At 53.1% G+C, this 14558-nt stretch overlaps 1 protein-coding gene across 18 annotated transcripts in view; it reads right to left on the bottom strand.

Annotated features, from left to right (window-relative positions):
* Nucleotides 1-3360: 3360 nt before the first annotated feature.
* The window catches only part of PTPRF (protein tyrosine phosphatase, receptor type F), a 241396-nt gene continuing 230198 nt past the window's right edge, over nt 3361-14558 (bottom strand). For all 18 annotated transcript variants that reach the window (XM_027900375.1, XM_027900379.1, XM_027900376.1 and 15 more), the window contains 9 exons: nt 13993-14112; nt 12794-12948; nt 11206-11491; nt 9121-9299; nt 6564-6690; nt 6211-6336; nt 5480-5634; nt 5207-5342; nt 3361-5063 (listed from right to left, as the gene is read on the bottom strand). In XM_027900375.1, coding sequence (XP_027756176.1) covers nt 4995-5063; nt 5207-5342; nt 5480-5634; nt 6211-6336; nt 6564-6690; nt 9121-9299; nt 11206-11491; nt 12794-12948; nt 13993-14112 — 1353 coding nt within the window. In that variant the 3' untranslated portion in view covers nt 3361-4994. The remainder of the gene's footprint in view (nt 5064-5206; nt 5343-5479; nt 5635-6210; nt 6337-6563; nt 6691-9120; nt 9300-11205; nt 11492-12793; nt 12949-13992; nt 14113-14558) is intronic.

The raw sequence follows: 14558 nt of genomic DNA, 5'->3' as shown, positions 1-14558 counted from the left end.
GGGCCGTGCGCAGTGAGGGGGGACAGGCCGCGTCCCACACGGGTCCCACACGGAGCCCTCACGGGTCCCACACAGATCCCGGCCCTGGGGAGTCCCGCCGGGTGCAGCCGAGCCCGGTCCTGCGGGGCGTGGAGCGCTGGGCACCGATCCCGTGCCAATGGGCGCTGCCCTGAGCCGATGGGTCTCGGGCGCCGAGCGGTGACACTCAACAGGCGTGTGCCAGCCGAACGCATGAACTGGGCTAATTATACACCTACAATTTCCGTGTGTAAGCAAAGCCAGAGGAGAATTCGATACTGTGGAAATGTCTGGCAGTGAATTCAGGCTGGGGCTGGGCTAGAGCCAGACCTGGCCTATGCCAGAACTTCTGGCCGGTCATCCAGAAACGTGAAAAAGCACCACCGTGGCCTGTGGGTGTTGCTGATAATCCACCACCGCTGTGTGAAGGATTGGGACCGGACAGTACAGCCTTAGCAGCAAATGCTTTCCAGTGTGGACAAGGATGAGTGCTTGACAGAACCTGTCTACAGACACCTGTCCGTGGATGGGACTGGCTGCGATTTTCACAGATCCACAGATCGTGGTGTGCTAAAAGCATTTTAAATGTGTGTCAATAGGCAACCTTAAAAGTAAGCAGAACCCACCTGAAAGAGCTCACAGCCATCTTGGTCCTTCATGCCTAAATAAAACCTTAATTTCACTGCATGTTTCTCCTGATATGCATTTCCTTCAGTGTCAGGCTGTGGGCATGTAGCAGTCCTGAAAGTCCTAACAAACACCACTCCAGTACGGGTTTTCCCTGGTCTGCTGCCTCTCATTTGCTCATCTGAATTGCCAGGTATAAAAACCAGAACCCCAGACTGGATTAAGACAAGAGCAGGATTAAAACACAGCGCCTCCTACAAATGTCAGATAACAATTTTGAGAAAAACTGTGTTTCTGGCCTTCTTTGTGGCTTGGCAGCTGCACCGGCCATCCTTTAATCAAGAAAGGCTAACTTTCAAATATTACAAAATCACAGAATGGTTTGGGTTAGAAGGGACCATAAACATCATCTTGTTCCAACTCCCTGCCATGGGCAAGGACACCTTCCACCTGACCAGATTGCTCAAAGTCGCATCCAACCTGGCCTTGAACACTTCCAGGGATGGGGCATCCACAACTTCTTTGGGAAACCTGTTCCAGCGCCTCATCACCCTCACAGTAAAGAGCTTCTTCCTTATATCTAATCTAGCCCTGCCCTCTTTCAGTTTAAGGCCATCTCCCCATTTCCTGTCACTACAGACCCTTGTGAAAAATTCTGCTCCAATTCTCCTGTAGCCCCTTTAGGCACTGGAGGTTTCTGTAAAGTCTCTTTGGAGCCTTCTCTTCTCCAGGCTGAACAACCCCAGCTCTCTCAGCCTGCCTTCACAAGAGAGGTGCTCCAACCCTCTGAGCATCTTCATGACCTCCTCTGGACCTGCTCCAGCAGATCCTTATGGTTCTTACGTTGGGGACCCCACAGTGTTCCAGGTGGGGTCTCATGAGAACAGAGCAGAGAGGCAGAATCACTTCCCCTGACCTGCTGCCCACAGGAGACAGGAGCCCATCTTTTTATGATAATGAGTGCTAAAATGTTCCTGTGAGCAGAACTGCGTAGGCAGGGGAGCTCGATAACCTGTAATTGTTACCGTGGGCTGGGACTGCTTATTATAACTGGCAAAAGGGCAACAATGAGCTTTTAATTGGAAGGATCAGAATTATTCCTGCTCTCTGAAATGAACCAGGTCAGAACAAGCAAAAAAAAAGGAAAAAAAAAAAAAAAAGAAGTCACTCTCAACTAGGAAATGTTACAAATGAAAATGGCAACGCTGCTGAGGACGAGAAATGCCAGGACTGTGGGGGAAGGAGTTGCCAAGCTACTGCGCAGAGTCCGCTCGGATTTGTTCAGTGGTACAGCTGTTTCTCTTCCTTACTTAATGACTATTTTGCCCTTGAAAAACAAAATTTGAAGTAACAAAATCTCAAAGGGCTGGCGCTTGGGCAACACTATATTCGGAGTAGCTGATCTTTAAAGGTCCCTTCTAACCCAAACCATTCCATGATCCTATGAGCTAGCATCACTATAGGAGGCAAGCCAAGCCTAGGCATTGCCTACAGAGCTCTTGCTACAGATATCAGTGGAATGAATAAAAATATGAAAATAGAAAGAGCAGAAAAGCACCTCAGTGCCCAGGAATTCACCTTTGACTAGCTGCCATTTAGCTGCTGTCCCACCTGCCAAACTGTGCCCTTTACAAAGCTGCTTATCTGAGGACGATTTGGGGGCTACCTGGTACGACTGAGGAGTGGAAAATTTTCACCAGGGTAGGAAAAAAAAAGCCAGCAGTAGCTACTCAGCCAGCTCCACTGGTCAGTGCAAATACGGTCTCTGTCCGAGACTCCAAAGGGAAGAGGCCAAACACTGTCTTACAGCACCATCTTTGGTGCAAACAGCACAGCTGTGCAAGGGAAAGGCCACGCAAGGGGCAGAACCATGTGGGTCAGGGCCCCATGGCCTGTCCACCCTTCCCAAGGAAGCCATTCCCTTCAGGTCTGGAGCACAGTGTGTCACTGTGAAGCCAGGCTGAATACCAGAGAGAGGGAAGCTTCTCGAAATGATACCAAAAAAGATGGGGCAAACCCCCCTCAAAACCAGCTGTAGTAAATCCTTAGTTAGTCTCGCTTTTTTTCCCTTTTACTTTGTTATTCCTCATGCATTCCATGCTGAGGTGCTTGTTCTCCCTCTCTCTGCCTCCTCCCGCTTCTACTTGGTCCACAGACAAGCCGAATGACCATCCAAAAGGTCACTCTGTGCCTTACACATGTGGCAGGCAGAGAAGCAGAGCCTGCAGGGGCAGTGAATTCGGAGTGTTTGTTCCCCCACGTTTTCCTTGGATTGGCTGTAAAGGGTCAAGAACAAGACATCAGATGTGACAGGAAGCCCCAGGTATTCCTGGACAAGGAGAAAGAAGGTGCCTGTGTTACTGCAGCGTCCCGGGAGGCTGGCAACGACCTATATTGCCACCAAAGCCGTCACCACTGACCCCTCTCTTCCTGCAAACCCACAAGCAAGTCCAGCCAGGTCCTTCACCAGGTCAGTGCACCCCAGCACAGCTGCAAATGGGCAGGAGGTGAACATAAGCATGCATAAAGGGAGTTGTCACAGAGGATTTCCCAGTTCCCTGCAGGCACAGGGTCTTTGGCAATGGGCATGCTCCTCAGCCCATGGCAGGGAAGTCGTTTCCCGCAGGCACATCCCAGCCACAAGTGCCCCCACGCTTTCTGCAAAGAACTCTATGGCCTCTGCTTACTGCTGAAGAAACAGACAGGAAAGCCAGCTTGTATGAAACCCAATTATTCAAATTTATTAACATCAAGAATTATGCAATGATGCTGTAGATTTTTTTTTTTTTATTAACAAATAGAAAACAGACTGTATACAACAGTGACCCCTACAGCACTATGCATCCACAAGGTAAAAATGAATGTGTCCTCCAACATTACCAACCCTGGATTGCTGATTTCAACGTAGCTTGGATTCTTAACATTCGGAATACATGTGATAATACAATTAGATACCCTTCCACCACCTTTATTCATAACTCAATGCACTCGAAAGAGGGCTGCTCACTCCCCGTCTTTAGTGCAAGCGTGATATAATAAGGAGTATTAATATATAGTACCATTAAATTAAGTCCAGTAGTCTTGCCACATTGGTTCATTAGAACGTCCTGAAGTAGCGGAAAGTACAATATTCTAGTGACTCTTAACATTTGCAGGATAGCAGAAATTATAGATACACCCAACCTCTGAAGCCATGTGTACTCCCCTCCCCTTCCTCGCAGTACCCTGCTTCCAAAGAGAGCCGGCCCAGCTCCGCTCTGGGCCGCCTGGGCTTGTGCTCTTTGCCTGTGTAAATGCTCTGATGCACTCCACTGGTGAGAGGTGACAGGATGGTGCTTGCACGCACAGAACGGTGGGATTAACACAAAGGGCCACGTCTTGCTCTTTCCATCCCCTCCCCAGGGAAGTGTCGGACCCTCTCGCTTCTCCTGCCCCCCACTTTCCCAGCAAGACACACAAAAAGAGGTTCCAATGCCTGGAGCCCGGGATTTCGGGTCTCTCACAAACAAGGCGACGACAACTCACGTCATTATCAGGATCTGCCAATACACACGGTCACTGGATCGGTTGAACACGTACTGTAATAGGACTGAACGGTTTCCAGCTGACAAAGGGGACCGCTTCTCCAGCGCTCCCACATGCCCTCCCAAACCCAAACCTACTAAGGAAATAATGGGGGAGGGAGGAGACTAAAAAAATAATTGGTAGCTTAGGTCCAGTTCCATGAAATTTCATATTCTACAGAGGATTAAAAAGCAGCCTATGGGGAATGGAGCCGGGCAGGAACCACAAGCCAGCTGCTGCAAATTACCAAGGAAGCTGCACTAAAATGGGCAGAACCAGCAGTGACTGGGCTGAAATAAACACAGGGCAGTAAAAAATGTAAAAGCAAAAGGAAATGAAAAAAAAACCAAAAACAAACCCAACTCCCAAAGGTTTGGCGGGTCCAGTTCTGTCTGGGCAAAACATTAAGACTTGCAAAAAATAAAAAATAAAGAGAGAGAGGAGATTATAAAAACCACTAATAACTATTTTACATGTTTTAAAAAAAAGATCCCATTCCACCCACCTAAAGCCTCGCTGTGAAATGCAGTCGGCGTGAGAGAGGGTGAGAGATGCACATGAGCAGAAATTCAGCCAGAGACTGGAAATGCTTTTGGAGTCGGATTCCCTCATTTGGCGCTGGGGCTAAGTTCCTAAATGCCGTGGTCAAAACTGGTTGGCGTGGAGGTCTGCTGCCTGGGCAGCACCTCCACCTGTACAGAAGGACTGAGGAATGGGCGGCTCTGGCTCAGAGGGACCCGTCTCCACTCCTAGACATCCCCACCGCGACTGGAGGAAAGCACTAGTTACGTTGCATAGTGGTCGAAGCTGCCAAGATACTCCAGCGCGGCTCTGTAGCACAGCTGGTACTGGTCCTGCAAGGCAGCAAGGAGGGAAATGTGAGAAGGGGGGACGGGACACAAAGGGCAGCACACAGTAGGGTTCAACACTTAGAGACATCACCTGCCCTCCCTTCTCCCACAGATCCCCGCTGCCCTGGAGAGGAGGGGACGCTCACCTCTGTCTGCACCATGGCTGGCCGCTGCGTCCGCAAGGTCTTCACCATCTGGAACATGTCCACCACCCCCTCGTAGCGCATCCTCTCCAGCACGATGCTGAGCGTGATGAACACGCCTGTGCGCCCAACCCCAGCGCTGCACAGGGAGCAAGAGGGGCCATTAGGAGTCCTGCCGGCGCCAGGAAGGCTCTGCAGAGCTCCCAGGAGCGGTGCAAGGCACTCACGGAGCACAGGGGACCTGCTCGGTGGGGAAAGGCCACGGTGCCCGCTTACCTGCAGTGCACTGTGATGGGCCCATCCTGCCCAAACTGCTCCTTGGTCTTGTGCACCTGCCCAATGAAGTCGATGAAGCCCTCTCCCGTCTTTGGCACTCCCTGCTCAGGCCAGTCCGTGAACTGGAACTGGCGGATGGTCCGTGACTGGCCGTCCTGCAGGGAGAGGGGTGTCAGAGGTGAACCATGGGTGAGGGGCTGATCTCGCTCCCCTCAGCACTGGTGCTGCTGACCTCTTCTCAGACCCCCTGACCCAGGCCAGGCGAGAAGGTGCACAGGCCACAGATGAGCCCAGGCAGATCTTTCACTGCATGTCTGGGGGCTGCCTCTATCCCCTCGTTCTCACCCCAGGGCAGCTGAGCTGAGCAAGGCTTTGGTCCCTGCAGTTTGGTTAGTGTCCTGGTCCTGGCTGGGGCCCAGCTCCATCCCAGGACCATGTTTATTGTCACACAGGTGTCCTGCACCTGGTCAGATGCTGCACACAGAGCAGGGTAATCTGTGTTAAATGCTTGCCTAAGTGGGCAGTACAGGCAAGGCAGGGTCTGGTGCTGACAGGGATCCCTGAGCTGCTCACCAGGGCTGCCACAGCTGGCAAAGCACAAACTGTGGTGAGAGGAGTGCTCTCTGCAGTGCAAGGGAGCACTTAACTTTCCCATTTCTCCAGGAACTGCTGCACGCTCCCTTGGCTGGCCTGGGCAGGGCAGAGGCAGGGGAGCCAGCAGATGTACTCACCCTGGCATCCGTCACCTTGAACTCCCGGAGGATGTACTGTGGCATGTTGTACTCTGCCATGGGGTCCACCACGAAGTACTGGTACCGGGCAGAGCGCTCTGCAGGCCAGTACTGATGGCACTTCTCCTGTGGATGAGGAGCAGGGCAAGACATTAGCACTGACGAGCTGCTGCTCCTCCCTCCTGCTCTCTGCAGGCAAATGTGGCTGTGGGGCCACAGGGTCAGCCACTGCACGTGCCAGCAGGAGGCTTGCCCAGAGTGGCTGGTGCTGGAGACAGACTGGGGTGAGCCAACAGGTCATGCCCACAGACGGCAGCCCCCCAGTCCCCTTGCCCCCCCAGGAGGATTCGTACCCGGCCCATCTCACGCAGCTTCGTCAACATCACCACGATGGTGGAGTTGTGCTCCCAGAGCATCCGCCAGAAATCCTCCGTGGTCTCGGCCAGCGGTCCCTGTGTGGCAATATAGGCCTTCTGCTGCCTGCAGAAGACAAACATAATGGTACTCAGAGCAGCTCCTGGTGCTCAGACCAGCTGCTCCTGGGGGCTGGTGGGCCAGACGTGCTGGAGGCAGGGTCCTTGCGCAGCTGGGAGCAGGGCTGACAATCCAGCTGCAGGAAGCAGGCCTCTAGGACCAGCCATGGGCGCTGGGGGGAGAAATGAGCCTGCCCAGCAAGGATCTTCTAAGTGCTTCCCGCAGATGCGAGCACCACAAGGTGAAGGATCCAGACAGGCTCTTAGTCCTTGCTGGGGTGATGGTGTACCTAGCCAAGCCTTCTTGTTGCTGCTTGTTCCCAGCTCTGCTGCTGTCAGCACCCAGGCCACATGAGCAGGCTGCCAGCACCCACCAGGGCTGGAAGGAGAGGCTCTGCCTGGGGATGATCCCAGCAGCACCCCTGCATTCCCTCATTTCTACTCTCTGTAGCACCCCCTGTCCCTCCCATTGTACGGGAAGACACAGAGCAACTGAATCGGGTCACTCCGATCACGCACACCACTAATAACGAGGGCAGCGTGGAAACTGCGAGTGCTGTTTTGCTCGCTTCTTTGAAGCTTCAAAACTTGTTCCTGGTTCTCCTGCAAACCAGAGCACTCCTCCAAACTTTCCATGTGACCTGCCCCAGACAGGACCCCACCCTGAAGGAAGCCCCCTTGGTGCTCTGTACTCAGAGAAGGGTTCCTTGGCTTGCCCAGCTCCCAGCCTGGCACGGCAGAGCCCGGGCTGGCTCCACCACTGTGGGGCGCTGGAGCCCGCAGGACCGGGGCTGGCGTCCTCCGTCCTGCCCCTCATCCCTCTGCTCTGCCCTCATCCCTCTGCTGGTGCTATTTTTAATGGTGCTAAAATTAATGAACGTGCTGCAAGGCAGCAGGATGCAGACAGGGGCTGCTTCAAGGAGGATTCGTAAGGCATCACAAAGAAACAGGGAGGGGGGGTTGCAGAACGAGAAGAGCTAATAAAGATGCAGCATCAGTGATATCTGCAGGACCTTGGGCCAACTGATTTCTGTAGATAATACCTAGAAGATTGCTGGTTCAAAGGAAAGGACGAGAGGAGATAACAGAGCTCTTCGGGGATGGGGTAGGTAGCACATGATTGGCACCACCTGCTGTGCTCGCAGTTCTCCCCCTCCCTCTGTAGCATCACCAAGGGGCAAAGCCAGCATTGCTCTCCACCAGCTCTGGAGCCAGGACAGAGTGGATTCAACCTGTCTGTCAGACCCAGGCTGCAGGGTGGGTGTGCAGGCAGCCACGTTAACGACCGGTGCCGGACAGCTCGGAGCTGCACAGGCAGGAGGGAGCCAAGGCTGCTCTGTGACAGCTTTCCTCCAGCCCCTTTATCCTTCCCCATTACTCTGTTCCACCCTGAGGGAGCCTGGCTTGCTCTGGTTCTGCTGCTTTGGGATGCTCCCTGAGTTGTTCCCTGTCCGCTCTTGCCTCCTTATAGCCCTTCTCCCTGGGAGAAGCTGCTGGGCTCAGCTGCTGGAGCAGGGACAGGGCACGGAGTCTCCAGCCTGGATGCACCCACATCTGTTCCCTTTGGCAGTGCCTTTTGCTCCTGGGAGGGCACCAACCCAAAGGAGGCAGTTGGGCAGAGCCAAGCCAGAGAGCAAATGTGCCACATCCATCGTTGTATCCCCTGCTCCTGCACTGCGTGACCCTACTGTCACGGTGCACAGAGAGACGACAGGAATGAGTCTTTTATGTGCATCACTGGGATTTAGTATGGATCACTGTCTCGGGATTGGCTGGAAAGGGGATGTGGCCACTGGGCTGTTTTCCTTAATTTTTCTCTCCTGGTACTTTGCATCTGAGAACGTGATGCCTGCAGGTAGATACAAAAAATGTTAATATTATTGCCCCGCTAGATCTTAACGTGTGCTTTCTAAAAGGTGTTCTGGAGAGTGGAACCCAGTGATGGGATCCCCAGTGCTCAGCACCAGCCCTGCCTGAGGATCCACAGACTCCCCCCAAAACCAAGACGTGGGACAATGAGCCTTGGGCTGCTGCCTGGATCAGCCACTCAGTGCAAGCACAGTTCTACCTCTGGTTGCTACAGCTACTGAGGGGAGGCAGGTTTGCTTTAGATGCTGCAGATATAAAAAACATGCCAAGGGATGCCTACCAGAATATCCCACAAAACCTCCACAGGAGCCAACACAGCCCGTCACTCCAGCCATGTGGGCATCTGTGTACAGCACTGCAAGCCAGCCTGGCAGCACTCACTCACTATCAGTCTTCACATATTGTAAGTACACACACTGGAGTGTCTGAGAAGATGGAAAGTGATAAAATTCAACAAAGTGATCTCAGCCCACCCTAGGCAGTCAGGACCAGTCCTTGGGAAAGAGGGGAAGCCCAGGTTTTGAAGCAGGCAGGACAGGCTGGCCCAGTCACCTAAGGTGATCCTTACCTGTACCCATCTATGAAGCTGGCATTGATGTAATCAGAGCCCTCGACACCCCGGATGGGCTGCAGACACACTCTGGTCAGCTCGTATGGCATGATGTTCACCAGGCGGTTCTTGAATTTGTTGCACGGGAGGTTGGCACTGATGAAACGTGAGGTATGTGCTTTAGAGTTGGCCAGCAGCTGAAAGAGAAGGATACACATCAGGTCCCTGCTGGGGAGGCAGCAGTCTGAGGGTATAAAACTGGGGCTCTGGAGTCCCTCTGGGCACACAGCCACGCTCCCTCCTCTGACTGAGGGACACCTGCTGGGTACCAGGTCCTTCTGGACCAGACAAAGGGCTTTGCCACCATGTCATGAGGAGGCTGCACCTCGATGTTCTGTTTCACAGCAATCACCAGTCTGGTTTTCAGCACCACGTCGGCCCCTCTCCCACGGCACTGCACACCCAGCATGGCCTCGCTGCTGGCTTTTGGCACGTGGCTGCAGGTGACAGCAGGGGAACCACCTCTGCTGACCTATGGCACAGCCCCAAATACTACAAAGCCTCATGTAGTGGAGCGGAGACCCACAGCAGCTCTCTGACCCACACAGGGCCAGGACATGAAGCTTTGTAGCTCACTGAGCCAGGGACACGCGCCTGGTGGCGCCAGGGAAGGGAAGCTTTCCCTCTTTCAGCAATGTCTTGCTATTTACTTCTCACCCCAGAAGAACCCAAGAAAATGTGAGAATTGTGACAGTTTTAGGTAAAGAAGATCTATTTTGGCTTACTGTGAGACATTTTATGGTTCTCTTTGAGTCCTGTAAACTAAAGTCACGGTAAATGTGTTACTTAGATCTGCTGGCAGACACATTCAAACTGAAGTCCCTCTTTTCCCCCCCCCTTTTTCTTGTTTTCCTTCCCCAAAAGACTGCCTCCAGGATTTCCAGAGCCATCTCTCTATGAGTGGTAGCTGGCCCTTGGCAGAGGCTCCCCGTAGAACGACAGGGTTGCTCTCTGGGGGGAGATGTAGCATTGTGAGGTCCTCCCATATCCTGCTCCCCCTGTTTTCTCATGCAGTGGACACTGCCAGGGCTCAGAGAGAGGCAAATTTCATTACCATTCTAAAGGTACCCTGGGAGAAGCAAAAGGAGAACAAAATTTTGTTGTTCTTACAACTGAGCTGCTTGAGTTGAGAAAAATTCTACGGCTCTCTGAAGGAGTTTCTCAGGGCAGGTGTCCCCACGAGGCACTCATGCGGCATGTTCTACTGTCCCAAGCCCAGGATACCAGCAGCTCTGATAGCTACAGGACAGAGATGTTAAACTGCTCCCAGTTTACGCAGAAAGTCAATATTTTGCCTCTCCTGCTCCTTCGTCACTTGGAGGGAATCCCCAGGGTGCAGCTGTACCTCTGCAGTTCATTTCACAGCCTGCACGGTCTGCTGCCTCCCTGCATGAGCTACATTCTCCTGCATGAGTTCACTGGACTAATGCACCTCATCTGAGAATATGGGCGCTTACCAGAGCTCACTTCCAGCTCCAAGGCTGTAATAAATATCTGCAGTTGGCATTCACAGATACAAGCAGCAAAACGTGGGCTTGGCTTCTTAAAAACAGTGTGCCTTCAAACACTGCTTTCACCAGTTCTAGACACTGAGCCTTGGTGCTGAGGGGGTTAAAAGATAACAGATCTCAGCACTGAAGAAACGAGGCTAGAAATGTCTCACATATTTAAATTGGAGCCATTTCCAGACAAGTTGTTCACAGTAACATCAATTATCACTAACATGATCTGCATCTGATTTCAGATGCAGCTCCCGCTGCACAGTGAACCCAGAGCACAACGTGCTGCTGAGGACTGCACATCCATCTGCCTTTTATATCCTCCCCAGAAGCTGCCAATTCAGGGGGGACCGCAGCCGACACACAAGCTTTACAATTCAAATGTATTTCAAGTCACTGCCTACCTGCTTCAGAAACACACAAAAGAATAACTGCCTGTAATGATCCACAGCTCTCCTCTCCCAGCCCCTGGACGAGTGGCCCGTGGGGTTCTGTGGGCAGGGACAGGGGTGGGGTTGGAAAAGGTTGGGGCTCTGCCACCGACCTTGAATTCCAGCTCCATGGCGGTAACGCTCTCGCCCGGCGGCACCTGGGTCAGCTTCTGGATGTGAGCGAAGAGGTTGCGTGCAGGCACCTCGGTATTGCCGCACGTGGCAGCCTCCAGCAAGGCCTCGTGGATGAAGATGTACTGGTCCTCTGTCTGCACCATGTAGTTGCGCTGGGAGCGCATGCACGTCACGTGGCCGTAGATGTCCACGGTCTTCTCGTGCTTCATCCGCTCCAGCATGGCATCGATGACGATGAAGCACCCGGTCCGGCCCACGCCGGCGCTGTGGGGACAGAGCACGCGGCCTGAGGTGACACGGTCTCCCCACAGATGTCACACGAGCTCTGGTTTTGCTTAAGAGGTCACCCAAACCTAGAGCGCACCGAAGGGGAGTAAAGGCTGCTCTCTAGGGAGCAGAGCTCCCCTAATAAGAGGTGAGTGAGGCAGAGAGAGACTGGAGAATGTGAGAGGCTACTCGGCCCTCCTGCTGGCCCCCTTTCACTGCTGGAGCAGAAAGGACACGGTGTTACACTCTGCTGGTCCCTGCGGTGGCCGGCAGAACCCTCCACGAGGGAAGAAGAAGTGTGTTTAACAGGCAGGAGAGTGACAGCACACGTGTGTGCTACGTCAGAACACCTGAAGAGCAGGCTGGGCCCCAGTGCCAGTGAAACCCATGAATTCAAGCCTCCTTGTCCCCTAACCAGGGTCACTGTTCCCTAACCCATTAAATAAGGACAGCCAGCCTAAGAGGGGAAGCAGAAAGGTAGGATCACGCATGTCTATGCTGAGCCCTCCTCTCAAACACTGAATGCCTCTCCACAGCTGCTGGATGAGCAGTAGAGAACCCCAAACGACTCACCCCGAGAGCACCCCAAAAACAACAGATATGCTGCTGTGACATGTAAACACAGGCAGAGATAGGGAGCTAGGCATTTCCTCATTTATGGTGCAAGTCAGATCCTTAACAGGGCTTTAATACAGCTTGTTTGTGTGTTAATTATACCCCACTCCCATCTGAAACAGAGCATGAAAGAAGAGCATTAAACACTGCTGGTAAGGCGTATGCTGGAACGGCAATGATGGAGTGGTTTGTTCAGTAACAGTCCCCTCTCGGCTGGTACAAATAAATCTTGGTTGGGTAAGATGCTGAGCCTTAATAGGCTGATATTTTCCTTAAAGAGGTGCCTTTCTACCCTGTGAAAGAGTTCTGCTATAAATACCACGTATGAATGTTTGCAGAGGTCACTGCATGCACGTCTATCAGTGATGTGCCTCTGAAGGTACCACCCACTTAATGCTGGGCGCAGATAATTTAATTCTTAAATGGCACTAGCAGTCTTGCAGGAAAACGTGTTTTCTGAGGCTCTCCATGCATCAGTGCTGTTTAACCTGACACAGCAGTAGCAATAGAATTGTCATCACTGCATTACCACTGCTGGGACTGTTCTGTTCCCAGCCCAAGCATCCAGTGCAGGTTACGCTACCGTGAAACCTTCCCTTCAAGAGAAGGAGACTCCGCTTTCAGATGGGTTAAAGCTCCTGCTTTAACGTGCCCAGGGGCAGCTTCACAAACTCACAATCCTACCTGCAATGCACGACCATGGGCCCAGCATCTGGTGGGTTACAGGCCTTGACCCGTCGCAGGAAAGCGAGGATTGGGGTGGGGTATTCTGGTACCCCGTGATCGGGCCAAGCCATGAACTGGAACTGCCGCAGCTCTCGCTTCTCACTGGAGCCGTTCTGTTGAAGACAAAGAGGAGTTGTTTTGCATGAGAAAAGTCTCATCACAGGAACCCAGTGATGGGGCACACAAAGCTCAGGGAGATGATACATGTATTGGGCTTTCGCCACTGAAAATCTGGAGGCACGATGTAGGTATCTTGCAAGGCTCCTATACACAGAGATGCTCTATGGAAAGCCAGCTGATAGAGAGAGCAGAGCAGCTCTGCAGGGCTGGAGCAGGCTTCAGGGAAGGTGAAAGACTCCTTTCTGCACAGCAGAGGATCACTACCTGCATACTCACTGCATGTTCAGGGAAAACGGGCACTAGGCATGGAAGGGCTATGGCAGTCAGTTCCCTCCCTACTCCTCTGCAGCAGGGGTCTCTCTGGGATGAGGTCTCAGTCTGCAAACTTCCCTGCCTCTGTCTGGGATTGGCTGAGTGATCTATGCAGCAATGTGGTAGGACTGGCTGGGTGACTGCTTGGGGGTGAGATGCCTTCTTGGGGTGTGAGTGTGTCCCCACGAGCACTGCCGTGCTCCTGGCCCAGACTCAGTCACCCACAGAGGCAGCCCACTGCAAAGCCTGTCTGCATTGCCTCGACATGCTGCTGCTGGCACTGCCCCCAGGGATTTCCAAACACTAATGAGGAACACAGCAGGCAGGAGAGAAGGGTTTGTACTCAGAAACAACCTCTCCATTTGCATTATTAGGGACAGGAGTGCTAATAATTTACTGCTTCCCATGTTGTCTCTCTAATGGGAGGACAGCTGCCACATGTACACCGGCCAGAGGCAAGAACAGCCCTGCTCTGGGGCCTGTCACAGGGTCTGAATGCACACATAAGAGCACCAGGTACCCTGGCCAAAAGCCAGGGGTGGTCAGATGCACAAGCCAGTCTCCTACTGGAGTTGTGTGAGAAATGGCCCACGGATGGAGTGTCCACACACTTGGCCAAACCAGGCATAGCCAGTGGCCTCTGCCTGTGGGCCACGGAGCAACCTGCAGCACCAGGAAGTGTCTCTGCACTCCCTGGAGCAGCAACAGCCCAGCCTGCCCCATACCTTGTACAGCGCGAAGGTGCGGACGGTGTAGGTCGCCAGCTCGACCGTGTCCAGCAGCGTCACCTGGATCATCCCGTAGGTTTCTGTGCCCCGGCTCGGCCAGTACTGGTCACACTTCACCTGCAGGGAGGTGAGGAGAAAGGGTCAGTGCTTGGCTGCTGCTTAAGGCATCTGGGATGAGGAGTGGCAGGGTAAATAAAGGGTAAAGACAGAAATGAGTCACTGTGCAAGGGGGGCCCCGAACACCCAGAGTTCCTTCTCCCAGAGTGCCCCAATCCCTGGCAGAAAGGCAGCACCCCCTGGGCTCCTTTCCACAGAATTTATTCAAGGAGTGATTTTTTTTCCACTGGAGCCACTGGTGGGAAGTGGCAAAGGAGGCCAGGCCACCAAACAGAGCAGCAAGAGTAGCACCAGGTAAGAAGACAGCGAGTGACAATCCCCAGCAGTGATTTGTGCCTGTTGAAATTTTTCTTCTCTGCCTCCTGTTTGAGTAGATGAGGGTCTTTGGGCTGTGCCTGCAACACCCCCCTGCCCGAGCTCTGCCTGGGTGAAGAGAAGGTGGGCAG

The sequence above is a fragment of the Empidonax traillii genome, unplaced genomic scaffold (assembly GCF_003031625.1).
Source record: "Empidonax traillii isolate 1590-97213 ecotype Southwest subspecies unplaced genomic scaffold, ASM303162v1 scaffold720:size321207, whole genome shotgun sequence".
NCBI classification, from domain to species: domain Eukaryota; kingdom Metazoa; phylum Chordata; class Aves; order Passeriformes; family Tyrannidae; genus Empidonax; species Empidonax traillii.
This window is presented reverse-complemented; position numbering and strand designations above follow the sequence as displayed.